The following is a 15,217-nucleotide window of genomic DNA, read 5'->3' on the forward strand; positions in this document are numbered from 1 at the left end:
GCATTGTCCAAGCCCCATTCTCCCATAAGCCACACACAGTTTTCTATAACCCTATGTCCTACCAGCAGTTTTTCAGAGTTCACTCACTCCGTTTTGGACCCTTATTCACTCGTAAAATTTTTTTTTAGAAATAGGACTTATTTTATATAGAATCTTAAGCTTATTTTAGTGTGTTAGGAACAGGATAAGCAGAATTGGAAAGCAAACTAAAATTCCAAAATTAATAAAGGAAGGGAATAAAGTAATAAAATAGAAACTTGAGCAATCCAATGAAAAAAGGGAAAAGGTTAAAATAGAAAACAAATTTAAAATATATATGCAACAGTAAGGAATAAAGTGTGTATTATTTATTACACTGAAAAAATGACTACTAATAATCATGCCTATGGCTTAATCCTACTGAGTTAAGAGCACTAACAATAATTTATATATGAAAATATTTCCTGAACACAATGATTTTTACATATACATTTAAGACATATTATGTATTAATGACTAAGAGATAACCTTGAATGTTTTAAACAACAGAAACATACAAAACAGTTACAACTGATAAGAACACTAGAAAAGTGCCCTGTGTTTTTATCCAAGAGACATACCATAGGAAATCAGGTTAAGAAAACTTTGAAAAATATTTTGTATATTAAGCCCTGATTGGTGTGGCTCAATGAATTGAGTGCCAACCTATGAACCAAAGGGTTGTGGGTTTGACTTCCAGTCAGAGCACATGTCTGGGCCGAAGGCCAGGTCCCCAGTAGGGAGTACATGAGAGGCAACCAAACACCGATGTTTCTCTTCCTCCTGCCTTTCCCCTCTAAAAATAAATAAATACAATCTAAAAAATGTTTTGTATATTAATAATGAGTTTTTTGGGAGAACACAGAAAAACAGTTTTTCCTTTGGCTTAAGGTAGTCAGCAGTTTGAAGTTATTGAACTCAGAAGGCAGCAGCCCCTGGGGGAGCCAGAGTTCTGCGGCAGGAACCCAGTATGGGAGCGCTCCTGTGTCTTCACTCCCTCCACAATGTTCACTTGGGGTTCCCACCGTAAAGGAGCTGCTGCGGTGGTCACTTCTGATTCAGAAGGATAGTGGTTTGATGGTGTGACTTTTTCATCTTATTCACTGTGATGAATGATAATTTTTAAAATGATTTTTTTTCCCACTTTAAAATGTAAATGTCTATATCCCAACAGATGAAGTGAAGGTATGCTGGGAGTCTGAAGGTAACACCCACTCCCGCCAGTCTGTGGGCCCTGTGAGCAGGAAGCGTGGAGGGTGTCTGAGCAGCCTGGAGTTCAACATCAGTGGCACCGTGGAATTCATCGTAGTCACCTTTCTACCGCTAATTACAATCATAACTGTACTCTTTTTCTTGGCATTATAATCTCACTGGAGGCTCTTCATTAATACCTTGTTCCTATGAACACATTTGGGGCACAACATATTGTCCTCCAGGTGCAGGGGTGGAAGGCTGCAGGCAGGTAGCAAGAAGAGTGCACACACTTTCCCTCATTTTTCAGGAACTCAGGCTTGCCCAGCATAAAACTGTAGCTTAACCCAAACTACTGTGTCTGCAGGGAGACTTCGCCCATGGACCACACACCACCTAACACCAGAGGCCTCTTGTGGTGACTGCAATGTCTCCATCTGCCCAGCACTGGCTGCGATTCTGCTCCAGGAGGCAAACACAGCTTCTGGAGTGGAAGTTGTCACAACAGCACTGTCCATTCCCTCAAGGAGAGCAGTAGCCCCTCCAAGACCAGGCACCCCCTCCTCAGGGGGAGCAGTCACTTGAGGAAGACCAAAACTTTCTAGAGTTATTCCTTCCTTTTCCATCTTCAATTTCCTTTTTGATTCTGTCAACACCCTGGTCTCCCTTGAGGAGACAGGAGTATACGTTTGATTAGGGTAAGCATATTCACACCGCCTCTTATATGCTTCCACTTTCAAGCCCTTGGTGCTCAGCTTTAACTGCTGGCACCAAGCCCTCATGATATCTCGGTGAAGCACATCAACTGGTGGCAATTTAAGGGGCAACGGAGGAATTGGTGTCTTCTTCCGAATTCTGACTCTCTCATTGTCTTGTGCCATCTCTTGTGGGCAGGAAGCTTTGTCATCTTTCATAGACCTTTTCCATTTGTTTTCCTTCCCCGAGGTTCTTTCTGTACTTGATTCACCAGCAGCCTGATGTTCCTCTTCAGCTTTTACTGGTTGGAATTTGGAAGTCATTTTCTTCCCCCCTGACTTCTTTTTGGACTTACACTTCTTGCCTTTCGCATTTTCCATATTCAGAATAGAACATGAGGGTGACAAAAAGAAAATCTTCTTAGTTCTCACTCATAAAAGTTTAAAATAAATTCTTTCAACTTCTCAAATAAAACCGGAATTTTACAATTACATACTTACAATTAACTTTTGTAAGTAATTAAGATTAATTTATCATAGTGTTATTTTTCCCTACCAGTTTAAATCTTTAGGCCTTTTAGTTGATTTTTAATATTTTCCATGGACTTTAGATAATATTAGTTAATTTCAATAATATTTTATGAGTTTTTATTAGTGGTGTCATTTATTAAAATATCTTGTTAGTTATTGTTTCTGGATGGAAATGCAATTGTTTTTTGTCAGTGAACCTTGTACATTGCAACTATGAACTGTGTTTTTTCTAATTGTCTGACAGAATTAGACATTTTTCTTCTCTTTTGTTGTTGCCAAACATTTTCTGTAGTAAATTTATTATTTTGTAATTTGAAGTTAAAAAGTGTATTCTAAAATATTTGTAAATGTTACCATATTCTACATATATTTGAATTCTGCTGTCCATCCTCCTTATTACTACAACTGCCTCACAACTGTAGGACTGAAGAAAAACTCCGTTAATGAACAGTCATGTGCCACAATGCTTGCTGTCAGTAATTTCTGGTAAAGCAATCTCTACATCATTTTCAGGATAACATGGAGACATTTAATATTATGGTGCACTGCTTTCCCTCTGAATTCCATATCCCATTTATTATGAGGAAACCACATTGGGCCTAGCACTAAGCATTAGGAAAGTACACACTAGTTCCTCTCCTAAAGTTTCTTTCACATAAAAGAATATTTCATTAGAGATATTCACCTAGTCTCCCTCCACCTATTTACTCATTTTTCCTCAGCAAAGTCTTGACCTATCTGCTTATCTGGCTTAGCAGAATGAGATAGACCTATTATGTCTAGTTTCTCCATACCTCAGATATGCTTGGCAACAGAAGTCCTACCCCTCTGTCCTTGGCCTCATGGTTGTAAAATCAGATTAAATATATAAGCTCTAGCCCTGGCTGGCATAGCTCAGTGGATTGAGCGCGGGCTGCAAACCAGTGTCGCAGGTTCGATTCCCAGTCAGGGCACATGCCTGGGTTGCAGGCCATGACCCCCAGCAACCACACATTGATGTTTCTCTCTCTTTCTCCCTCCCTTCCCTCTCTAAAAATAAATAAATAAAATCTTTAAAATTTTTTTAAAAATATATAAGCTCTGACCATGGCTTAAGTTTTCTAGTAGTCAAATGGAGCTTCATTCACAAATGAGTACAGCTTTTTCCTAATAAACAAATAATAAAGGAGACCTATGAGAATATCTCATCTCCTTATTTTCAAACAGATTAGCAATTCAACTAAATGATAGGAAACCCAGAGCCTGAGGAGGTTCTTACAAAACGTGGGCTTGGCACTTCTGGCTTGAACAATAGTATTTGCTCAGAAAATCAAACAGAAACTAAGATTATTAGAAAGACCTGGTTCAGTTCCTTCAGATAAGGAACAGCAAAATAATTAAAACATAAGAAATCTTGAATATTCTGGGAAAAGAGAGAAATTTCCTCAAGGGAAAAGTTGAGTCTTAGACTCTAATACATTAAACAGGTATAAATTGGAAAATGATCTACATGCCCAGGATAAAGAGATACAAAGGGAATGCAGCTACTCTTAAAGGGAGTTTTGGGAAAGATGGTGTTGTTCTAGGTATCACCAACCAGCCATATTATTTTGGCACCAAAATTTCAAAATCAAGAAGACCAGAATGACCTCCTAGGAAAGATTTAGGATCAGGGAGATACTGAAAACTGCTCTCTTGTACATGCAGTTGGAGTGCCTAAGATCGGAATAATTAAAACTCTGCCCCTGAGGATTGCTACAGGCATGTAAAGTGGTTATGGAAAACTTGAACAGATATAGAGAAAATGAGAAATGTCACTGTAAAATACTGAAAGAGTGACTGGGTTGATTCCAAAGTGATTTCTTTACCAGTGGTTGGAGTACAGGATTACCTGTTTCCTGAACACATGTATCTGAAAAGCATATTGGATTATGATGCCAATAAAAGGTAGAGAAAAATCAGCAGTACCACAACTAGCCCACAAATATAAACTGTGCAAATTGAAATATAAGTTGTTCTGTGCTTTGGGTAGACACACTGTCACGTAAGAGCACTCAGTGCTGCAATGGGGATGAGGTTAAATACCTCTTTTCTCAGTGCAGGACCTAAAAACCAAATGTAATAATTCTGAAATTAACCATACCAAAAGGAAATCAGGAGGAACTATAGTAAATGGAGTAAGTGTGAGTTTGATGGTAAAATGGCTCCTAGGTGGTATTATCCAACTCAGGGTGAGGTAGAGGTGTAATGTTTTTTGAACACTGGATATACTTGGCAAGCCTATATTTCTCACTAAGGCAACCCGCCCCAACACACAATCTAAAACAGCATGTTAAAACAAAACATTGTATTGTACAGAAAGTGCAGAAATTATACAACAAAAGTAAGAACTCCATTTCATCAAATAATAGCCCAGAATGTGTTAGGAAATGAAAAGGATAAACCAAAGAAGCATGTTAAAATATTAAGAAGGAGCATTTGATCCTCCCTGAAGGAATAGGGAAGTGGTTCTCAACACCATCTGCACATACTCATGCATCTGGAGTACTTTAAAAAGTAATTAAAGCCCCATTTTCTAGCTCAAATCTATTTAATGAAATAAGGGGGTGACATTTTTTTAAAGAATTCCTCTAGGGTTTCTCAAACGCAGTCTGAGTTCAGAGGCGCTACTCCTGAGGCAGACTCTACTGCTGCAGAGTGACGCAGATCGGAATACTGCCACCCAAGTGCACCTTCCCAAACATGAGGAAAGACAGTGGCCTGAGACTGACTTGCGTGGTAAAGCTGTTGTTCACTGCTGGGCCCCTAGCAGAACGCCTTTGGATAGATTAAAAGTTCCTTCAATTTAGGACTCTTCTGGGGATAATTCCACAGCTGTAACTATTATGGAGACTAGGGGCAAGGTTTCCCTGGGAGGTAAGTTTCACAGGCATAAGCAATTCCATAGCAAGAGGCAATAACATTAGCCAATGGACAGAGGACAGAAAATGCCTAAACAGGAGACAATGGAAAACCTCTCTCACTAGGCAGAGCTCACACTCCGTGTTGGGCTGGAAAGACAGAGGCATGGAGATTCAGGGGCAAATGAAAATCAGGCATATTAAACTATTTTGGATTTAGACCTGAGGACTGGAGATACCGACCTTGCATTTTCTGATTATTAGAGGGCAAGAATACTTCAAATGCCACTCTCTGAGAAAGAATCAAGTAGCGAATCAAGTATTTTAAACATTTCAAACTAACCACACTATTCTTGAAACTGAACAACATTGCCTAGCAAAACAAAACAAGAACACCAAACGCTCCCGGTTTTCCTATTGATGATGCCACCACATCACACTGCTTGTGTATTGCATATGAAATACACCAGTAGGACAGGTTCCACTCACCCACATGGCCTTTCGTACCCGCTTTCAGCTTCTCCCCCCTCTGTGAATGCCTGCTCCAGAAACTTAAAATGCTGAGGCCAGGATTCCATCCTTCCTTCTGTGAACCCAATCTTCTTCCCTGTTCACCAACCAACCACTTTATGCATTGGTGAGTCAGCCGATTCAAATTATCTTCCATATGTCTTCTTTCCCTGGGCTGTAATTTTCTTCTCTTATTTGAAAATGCAATAAAGGCTTAATGTGAGATGTGGGGTTGAAACATTCAATTGTAGAAAATGCTAGGTCATGTTGTTGTGAGGTTTAAAGAAATGACTAGCACAAGCCTGTGCAGCTGGGAGGTCTGGGACCTGAGCCCCTCACATCCAAATCCAGCCAAGCCCTGCCTGCAATTTGGTGCCACCTGGTGGTAGTTGTCCACTCCAACTTCATAAATGAGAATAACTGGGTCCTGTGACAGAATGGAACTTCTGGGACAGAAGCAGCGATTCCAGGAGTCTGACCAGGTATGGACCTGTTTGTTGACCCAATCTGGAAGGACTGGGCCAGGAGAATAATAAGACTATGAGCACCCACTTTTTCAAGATACAGTTGTTGGCTGTTTTCCAACTTGCCCTGGTTTTCCCTCCAAACAGAAAAGCCTTTAGTCCCACTTGAGAATATAGGTTAGGCACCGGATGTGACCTAATTTCATTATTTCCAAATTTGGATTATCTCAAAGTGAACTATAGCAGAGTTTTGCTGTATTATTTTTCTGACTCATGCCTTTTCTAATTTTACCTTTTAGCTTCGTTTTCAAGACACTGGTCATACACTTCTCCTAGATGATCATAGCAGCCTCCCAGCCTATTTCCCTGAGTCTTCAAGATTTTGCTCAAATATAATATTTTCCTAAATTCTTCTCAGGCTTTTCTCCCTGTATTTCTCTCATGCCCTTCTTCTTTACCTCCTTAATATCCTGTGTAAACATTTTTATAGGGCACATCTGCCTCTCATAATTAATTCCTTAGCTACCTTCCCTCTTGAACTTGAGCTGCTTTAGGATAATGGCCTATAGTCGTTTTACTCCCAGCATTGACCATGGTGCCTAAAAAATTACAGATGTTTATCTAAGTGTTAATTTACATAGCCCTCTCATTTTACACATTCACAACATTACAGGTCGTTTCTTCATTGGCTCTCTAGTACTTTAAAAAATATTTTATTCAAGAGTCCCAGGTTCAATTCCCAGCCAGGGTACATGCCTGGGTTGCAGGCCATAACCCCCAGCAACCGCACATTGATGTTTCTCTCTCTCTCTCTATCTTCCTCTCTTCCTTCTCTAAAAATAAATAAATAAAATCTTTAAAAAATATTTTATTCAGCAATAGAATCACAGATTCCTTGAGCTTACATCAAAAGAAACTTTTTCAAAAACTTTAACACTTGTTGATTTAATATAGAAGTTAAATATTGACTCCAAGATGTTAATGTTAACATTACTACTGTCCATATAAAGTCATATTATACTTTACCTTTGCTTTTTTTTCTCCTTATTCTTCTCCGCTGTCAGGCAGCTAATTTTTTGTGTACCTGCTATGAGCAAGACTTAGTGCTGAGCAATGTAGGGATTAAAAAATACAGCCCTGCCTGGTGTGGCTCAGTGGATGGAGCGCCAGCCTGTGACCGAAAGGTTGCCAATTCAGTACCTGGTCAGGGAACATGCCAGGGTTGCAGGCCAGGTGCCCAGTTGGGGGTAAGTATGCAAGAGGCAACTGATCACTGTATCTCCCACACATGGATGTTTCTTTCCCTTACTTTCTCCCTGCCTCTTCCTCTCTCTCTAAAAATAAATAAAATCTAAAAAAAAAAATGCATACTGTAAGAGCTTGTTCTTATCCTCCTGGACTTAAAATGTAGTTAGAGAAATCATTGTGAGAATGATGATTACAAAAATTGTCATCTTTTAAAAAGTAGTTTATGCAGACTATGCACTATACTGATTATTCTATAACAACCTGAAAAGGCAGATAAACATTTTGTGCCCTGTAGGTGATGAGGGAGCTCCAAGGACAGCAGACACCTGCCACATTCATTCACAGAGTGAGTGAATGTAGAGCTGGCAGTTAAACCTCGACTCTTCAGGTTGATGGTCCATGCTCTGAAACACACACACACACACACACACACACACACACACACACAGAAGGAAGGGGATGCACAGGGAGCATAGAAAATATTGATGTGGAAGATGCAAAGAACAGCATTACTCTCAGGTGGACTATCCAGGAAAGGTTGCAAAGCACACTTTGAACAGGATCTTGGAATCTATGGAGAAAAAAGTAGTGGTGGAGTAAGTCAAGGGAATGTGTCTCAAAAGAGGAAACTGGATATTAAGCTTCAGATTGGAGAATTTTAAAATATCCTTTCTTTTTTTTAAATAAATATAGCTCTCATATTTTCCCTCATAGTATGGTATTCAAATTAATGTATTGTACCAGCAGAGATTTTCAGTTCATAAGTATTCATCTTTTAACTAACTTTTACCTGGAGCCATTGAGGAAAAAAATAAGAGGTTACAAAATAATTATTCTAGATTAGGTCTAGACTGTAATTAAGGAACAGGACACTGTAACTACAGAGATCAAAAATAAGCATCATTTTACCAGGCAAGCTTTTACTATTCACTAATAAACAGTATACAAAAATGTCTATATTTCTGCACATTATTTTACTTTTAAGATTATATAGTTTAAGAGGTAATATATTTCATATTTTCAGTTAGGCAAATAATAATAACTTTTTATGATCCTTACTATAATGACTAGAGAAGTGTTATTGCTGCCTCGTAATTGTGCTCATAGGTCAATGAGAACAAAAGAATGAGCCAAATGACAGAAGTCCATGGTAACTGCAAGCTCACTGGAGAAGTAGTACAAGAATGGGTGTCAGAGTCATCAAATTTTTACACATTGGTGAAATAGTTGGTTGATGATAAAATATGTTTTATTGGTGAGGGGCATTAAAGGGAGTAGGTATGTTCCCTTAAAAAACACTTTCACTAAGATATCATAATGATCAAGATTTTAGTTTTTAATATTTGTTGAAGTAGGGGAGTAGTTAAAAACTGTAATCTCCTATTAGTAGTAATGTCAGAAAAAATATTCTGGCATAAACTATACGTTTACTTATTTTCTGGTATAATCTGCTTTCTCAGAGTTAGTTGCTATCTGCCAGCCAATTTTGTTTTTTCATTTTTTTTTTTACCTCTGGAAAGACAAGGTGACCATGACCTTTGAGCAAAGTGAACAAACCCCTTTCTGCTTCCTTTGTAGTTTATCTAGCCAAAGTCTGCTAGCAGTCTGAACTATGTGGATGGATCAAATGTACTATTTCTTGGTCCATAAATCATTTTTCAAATGAGGTAACAAATATGAAAATCCTCAAACTAAAGAGTGATTGTGAAGTATATGCTGCTGTCATTCCTTTAATTTTATATTATCTTTTTACTATATATACAAAGGTTTCCCCAAGATATCCAGTATCATCCTTTCTAAAAAAAAAAAAAAAAAAAAAAAAAGATGTAGCTCAGAAGAATTCTTTCATTGAAAGCTCTGTTTTGCTTGGTTTGCTTAGAAACTTTTGTATCTAGAATAAGTGCATCTTGCCATATCATTTTGACCCCAAATGTGTCTCTCACACATAAAGGCCAAAGTATGCATGAAACCATTGGCAAATCAAAGTTTTGCCATACCAACAAAAGTTTTAAATTACCATTTCCTGGTAATTTCTCTTCTTTAAATATACTTTATGAAATGTGTTCACTGAAATGTTAATTTCTTGAGATAGCAACAGAAATTGCACAACAAGGGATTCTGTGGTTTTAAAGATATTAGATTCAAGTAGTCATATAAGTGTAATAATACTAATTTAATGTCTATAATTTACTCAGTAGTTTCTAGTAAAAATAGCATATGACTTACTTTAGAAGCATTTTCTCTATCTTTCCATTTATAAGTGAATAACCAGAAATTTATTTAGAGCCTTTAAGTAAATGTTAAGAGTCACACAGTAGTAGTAGAACCAAGACCTAAACCAAGGCATTTCTACTCATTTTGAAAATTCTTCTACATTAAAAAGATAGAGTTCTTACTTTCTATTCTAAACAATCTTTGAGATGCTGTAGTAGGCAGAGTTTTACAAAGAAACAATAGGATATCCTTCCTATCTATCTATTTATCTATCTATCATCATCTATCCATGTACCCATCCATCCCAGATGGATAGGCAGAATTTTTTTTCTATAAGGAATATGTTTGCATGATTATGAAGACTGAGAAGACCCAAAATCTGTAGTTGGTCAGCTGAAGACCCAGGAGAGCTGAAGATACAGTTTTAATAATGTCAGAGTCCTGAGAACTAGGTGAGCCAATGTTTTAAGTTCTGGTCCAAAAGCCAGCAGGTTTAAGAGCTCTAAAAAGAAAATTTTTGAGGTTGAGTCCAAAGGCAGAAAAAAGACCAGCATCCTGGCTCAAACAGTCCAGCAGCAGGAATTTCCTTTTATTTAGGCTTTTTGTTCTATTCAGGTCTTCAATTAACTCAATGAGACCCAACCACTTTAAGAAGAGCAATCTGCTTTAGACAGTTTACCAGTTTCGATGTTAATCTCATTCTGAAATACCTCATGGACATACTCAGAATAAAAACAAGTAAAAATAAAAATTAACCATCATACACAGTAACATGGAAATTTTAGGCCCGAAGTGAGTCAGGAAAATGAGTATTTTCTAAATCTTTTTAATGACAAGTTTTATCCCTTTGAAGAGAAAATATCAGGACCATGGTTCTACAGAATATCTTTGGGACTTGTTGTTCAAAAAATGGAGAAACAAACAAATAATTAATTATGAAATTGAAAAAAAATTTAAAGACTTTATAGACTATCACTATATATATCACATTCTCTCTATAACCTTTGAAAGGTTTTGCTCTTTCATTTTTTTTAATTAATGTGTCCTCAGAAAGCAATAACCCTAAAAAACTGTTAAAGCGTAGGGTCTTTCCCTTCAAAGTAACTATGGTAGATGCTGCACTAATGGTCTCAAATTTGACATACCTCTCTATACCAATATCCTGGGGCACTCCCTGTACACACTGACCCTAGACTCAACCACAGCACTTTCTTTAACCAATGAAGCAACAGCAATGAGACACAAGCAATTCTTGACAAGTAAACTGAACATAGGAATTTTCCTTATTTTACTGATTTTGGAATCTTGTTGGATGAGAAGACTATGGCCCAATCTTTCTCTTCACCTCAGCTGGGAGCCAGCCAGCCCTCAGAGCTGCTGCACCTAGATGACCAGCAGTTGAATTCGGATGCTTGAGTAAGCCTGGCCATGACTGACAAAATAACCACCCAGCTGAATCCGGGCCAAATTGCAAACCTACAGAATCAACCATGATGTTTTAAGCCAGTAAGTCTCAAGGAGATTCAAAGTTTGGAATTAAAAGAACTAGCCCTAACAAGTTCTGTCTGTGTGACCCACCCCTGAAAAGTTTTAGCTCTCCCTCTTTAAGGTTAGGACAGTAATATACTAAATAATATTACTTTAATGGTTAAAACAAATAAGGATTTTGAAAAAATATTTGGTAAACTATAAACATTAGACACAACAGTTACAATTATTTTACATGAGATCTTATTATTATTATTAGTTATCATAAGGCTAGTTATCATTTGTTTTGTTTGTATAATGTTATTTGCTGCTCAATCAACATAGTCCTGAACAGTTATACAGATTACTTGGTCCCTTGGCCAGACCTATGTGGAACTGGTCCTTGGGCTCGGGCAAAAATAAAGGTTCAGAATGAACATGTAACAAGCATTTGGTTTGCCTTGTTCACACGAGACACTTATATTGTTTACATCAATCTTTGCTGGACATCTTCAGCAAGTCCAGTATATGCAGAAATCCTTGTACAAAACAAAGAACAGTGAGATCAGGCCCTGCTAGGCTCTCTACTGCATGAGAGAAAGGAGAGGCCAGTGTGAGCCCTCTCAGGTTGCACGGTACCAAAAGCTTCCTTGCATATGTTACTTGATGTATCTATTTCAGTTTCTTCATCGACTAAAGTAGGAAAATAAAACATAGTATCCCTGTGAGAAATGAATGAGTGAATACTTAGAAAGTAATCTGAACCATACCTGGAAAACTGTAAGTACTCAATAATATTTATTGTAAATATTTAAGAAGGTGATAGCTATTATTACTCTTACTGTTATTGTTAAGTAGTTGTACTATTACACTGTGGCTAATATTATTTTATCACATTATTTTTGTTTGGACTTTTCAATCTATAGTTCTGCTGGTTCTTTTATTCTTTGGAGCATATGCAACAATCATAAATGTAAAAATATTCTAAATTGATGATCCAGACAATTTTTGCCAGCAGTTATAACATTTCAGTAAGACAATTCCTTGATGATTAAATTCATTGCATTGATGCTTGAGGTTTAAGGAATCCTTGTATGTCTTCATGCTATTGTGCTGGCCAAAAAGTTCATTTGTTTTTGTTTTTTTTTCCATAAGATGGTTCTAGTACAGCTTAGTTGTCTTTAACTTCATTCAAAACAATTTTGCTAAATTGTATTATGACAGCTGTCATATTGGCGTGCATTTTTTAAAAAGCATCAGAATTGGTGAGTTGTTGTGTAGACATTTTAGTATTGAAGATGGAAAAGAATACCCAACATTTTTGGCATATCAGGACTTATTGTTTCAAGAAAGGTAAATACACCATTGAAATGCAAAAAAAAAAAATTGCACAGTGTGTGGAGAAGGTGCTGTGACTGACTGAATGTGTCAAAAGTGGTTTGGGAAGTTTCATACTGGAGATTTCTTGCTGGATGATGCTCCATGGTTGGGTAGACCAATTAAAGTTGATAGTGATCAAATAGAAACATTAACTGAGAACAATCAATTTATACCACACAAGAGATAGCCAACATACTCAAAATATCTTATCGATAAAGTTATTGGTGAAAATGAAAAATGTGTCTTTTATTTTAGGAAATAAAAACAGAATAATACATGCCCCCTACTAATATCACATTGCAATTTAGAGAACATATATAACCAAGTTAAAAATGTTATTCCACCTCTCTGGTGATTGGAGCATCTTCATGTAAACCAAAAGGCCATGGGTTCCATTCCTCGTCAGGTACATGGCTCGGTTGCGGGTTTCATCCCAGGTCAGGGTGTACAAGAGGAAGCAAATTGATGTTTCTCTCAAATTGATGTTTCTTTCACATCAATTTTTCTATCCCTCTTCTTCCCTCTCCTTTCTCCTCTTTCTAAAATTAATAAGCATGTCCTTAGCTGAAGATTAAAAAATGTTTTTCAAATATTATGACTGTTAAATAGATATAACACAGGTGTTCATATTTACTGTAACAATATAATAAAATGATACAACTGGCATATTTGTTTTTTATCAGCTTTAAATATGTTTGGACAAAGCTTTAATATAAAATTAAATATCTGAGGAAGATAATAAACATCAATAAAATAATGATGCATAAAACTAATTCTTTTCTAGGTCCCAACCTCTTATTCCTTCTCAGAATTCTAATTTTAAAAATAAATCTTTGTATTATATTGCACATTGGACATTTTATCTTGGAGAAAAAAAGAATTAAGCCAACTTAACTTTTACTTTACTGGTTATAATTGTTGGCACATTCATCTCAGAAAAGTCAGTTACTGCTTTAGCTGTGGAAAGGGAGACTTTTAAAGGTGCTAAGACTTGGTCTCCAAAACAGATACTTGAACATTGAACTTTACTGTCAAGACACTGTGTTGAGTAGCAATGAAATGTCAAAGGTTATAAATAGAAGAGTCTCGATGTAAGATTCCTCTACAAACTTATTTTCTTTTATATTACCTGACATCAAATGAAAAACATATATATATACTGATTTCCTAGGTAACCAATTAATCCAATTATTTTATTGCCAGTCATTTGCATATAAAAGAAGAAAGGATTATAACACAGAAAGGCAGTTTAAATAAAAGCCATTGTAGTAACAATTTAAATAGAAATTCAAAGATTTGGGGAAAGAAAATGTACCTATTGTACATTTAAAATGATTATTTACAGATGGAAATGAATCTCTTCCTTTAAAAGGCATATAAGAAATATCAGCATTTTTGCTTATTGGCTTTATTAAAAAAAATGGAGGGAGCCCTGGCCAAGTGTCGGAGTTGGTTGGAGTGTCATCCCCTACACCAAAACATTGGGGGTTTGATTTCTCCTGCTCAGGGCACATTTCTAGGTTGCAGGTTTGATCCCAGGTTGGGGCACATACAGGAGGCAACTGATTGAAGTTTCTCTCTCACATCAGTATTTCTGTCTTCTTTCCTCTCTCTCTAAAATCAATAAAAAATATACTTGGGTGAGGATTTAAAGAATGATGAGAGTATTTTTAACTAAACTAATTTTTTTCATATAAAGAGTCAGAAATTCTTTTTCTGCTGTTGTTAGTTGAGTTGCTGAGTACTGTTTATTATTTTATTCATATTTCCATTAAGTTCATGGCTTTTATTATGTTCAGAAAATGTTATTTATGATAGAGATGTGGGGACATAGCAGTCATGAACAGCCACAGAAATCACACAAAGAAGGCCCTGGCTGGTGCTCAGTGGATTGAGCACGGGCTGTGAACCAAAGTGTTGCAGGTTCAATTCCTAGTCAGGGCACGTGCCTGGGTTGCAGGCCACATCCCCCGGCAACCGTGCATTGATGTCTCTCTCTCTCTCTCTATCTCTCTCTCCCCGCCACTTCCCTCTCTAAAAATGAATAAATAAAATCTTTAAAAAAAGAAAGAAATCACACAAAGAAACTCAACCTATCATTATAGAAGATACTATAACTGCCAATCTTAAACTGTACCCACCAGACCAGAAAAGGGATCAAAGGGAATGGATCAAAGAGAATGGATAGTGAAACATAAAAACAGCATAAGCAAAAGACTTTTTTTATACCAAATATACCTACTTAATAACAAGATGTTCATATAAGAAAGGAGCAAGAGAAAGGAAGAGGTTAAAGCAAGTGAAACCCAAAGAATTTTCCCCAAAGTCTGAGGGAGGTCATGACCCTGGGGATCCCAGAGGTGAAGGGCTAGAAAGAGGCAGAAGAGGAATCACTGAAGGTACAGGAAGAGAGAAAAACCCAAATGAGTAAATTCTTTATTTTAAGTGGCAAGCTGGTAAGGAAGAATTTAGATTACAATGTACTGAGGAATTGATACAGTAGCAATTTGCAACCAATGGAGAGAATATAGTCAAGGAATTTGCCTTTGAATGGGGAAGGGAAAAGAGATTGTGGCTGAAGGAGACCTAATTCCAAGGGATGCCTTTTGGGGAGTTTGAG

At 37.0% G+C, this 15,217-nt stretch overlaps 1 protein-coding gene across 1 annotated transcript; it reads right to left on the reverse strand.

The window, feature by feature from the left end:
* Positions 1-1,365: 1,365 nt before the first annotated feature.
* On the reverse strand, positions 1,366-2,299 carry LOC114491849 (developmental pluripotency-associated protein 4-like). The gene is given in 1 exon segment (XM_036020139.1): positions 1,366-2,299. A coding segment is annotated over 1 exon segment (900 nt). The 5' UTR covers positions 2,286-2,299; the 3' UTR covers positions 1,366-1,385.
* Positions 2,300-15,217: the final 12,918 nt, after the last annotated feature.

This window comes from Phyllostomus discolor, chromosome 1 (assembly GCF_004126475.2).
Source record: "Phyllostomus discolor isolate MPI-MPIP mPhyDis1 chromosome 1, mPhyDis1.pri.v3, whole genome shotgun sequence".
In the NCBI taxonomy this organism is placed as follows: domain Eukaryota; kingdom Metazoa; phylum Chordata; class Mammalia; order Chiroptera; family Phyllostomidae; genus Phyllostomus; species Phyllostomus discolor.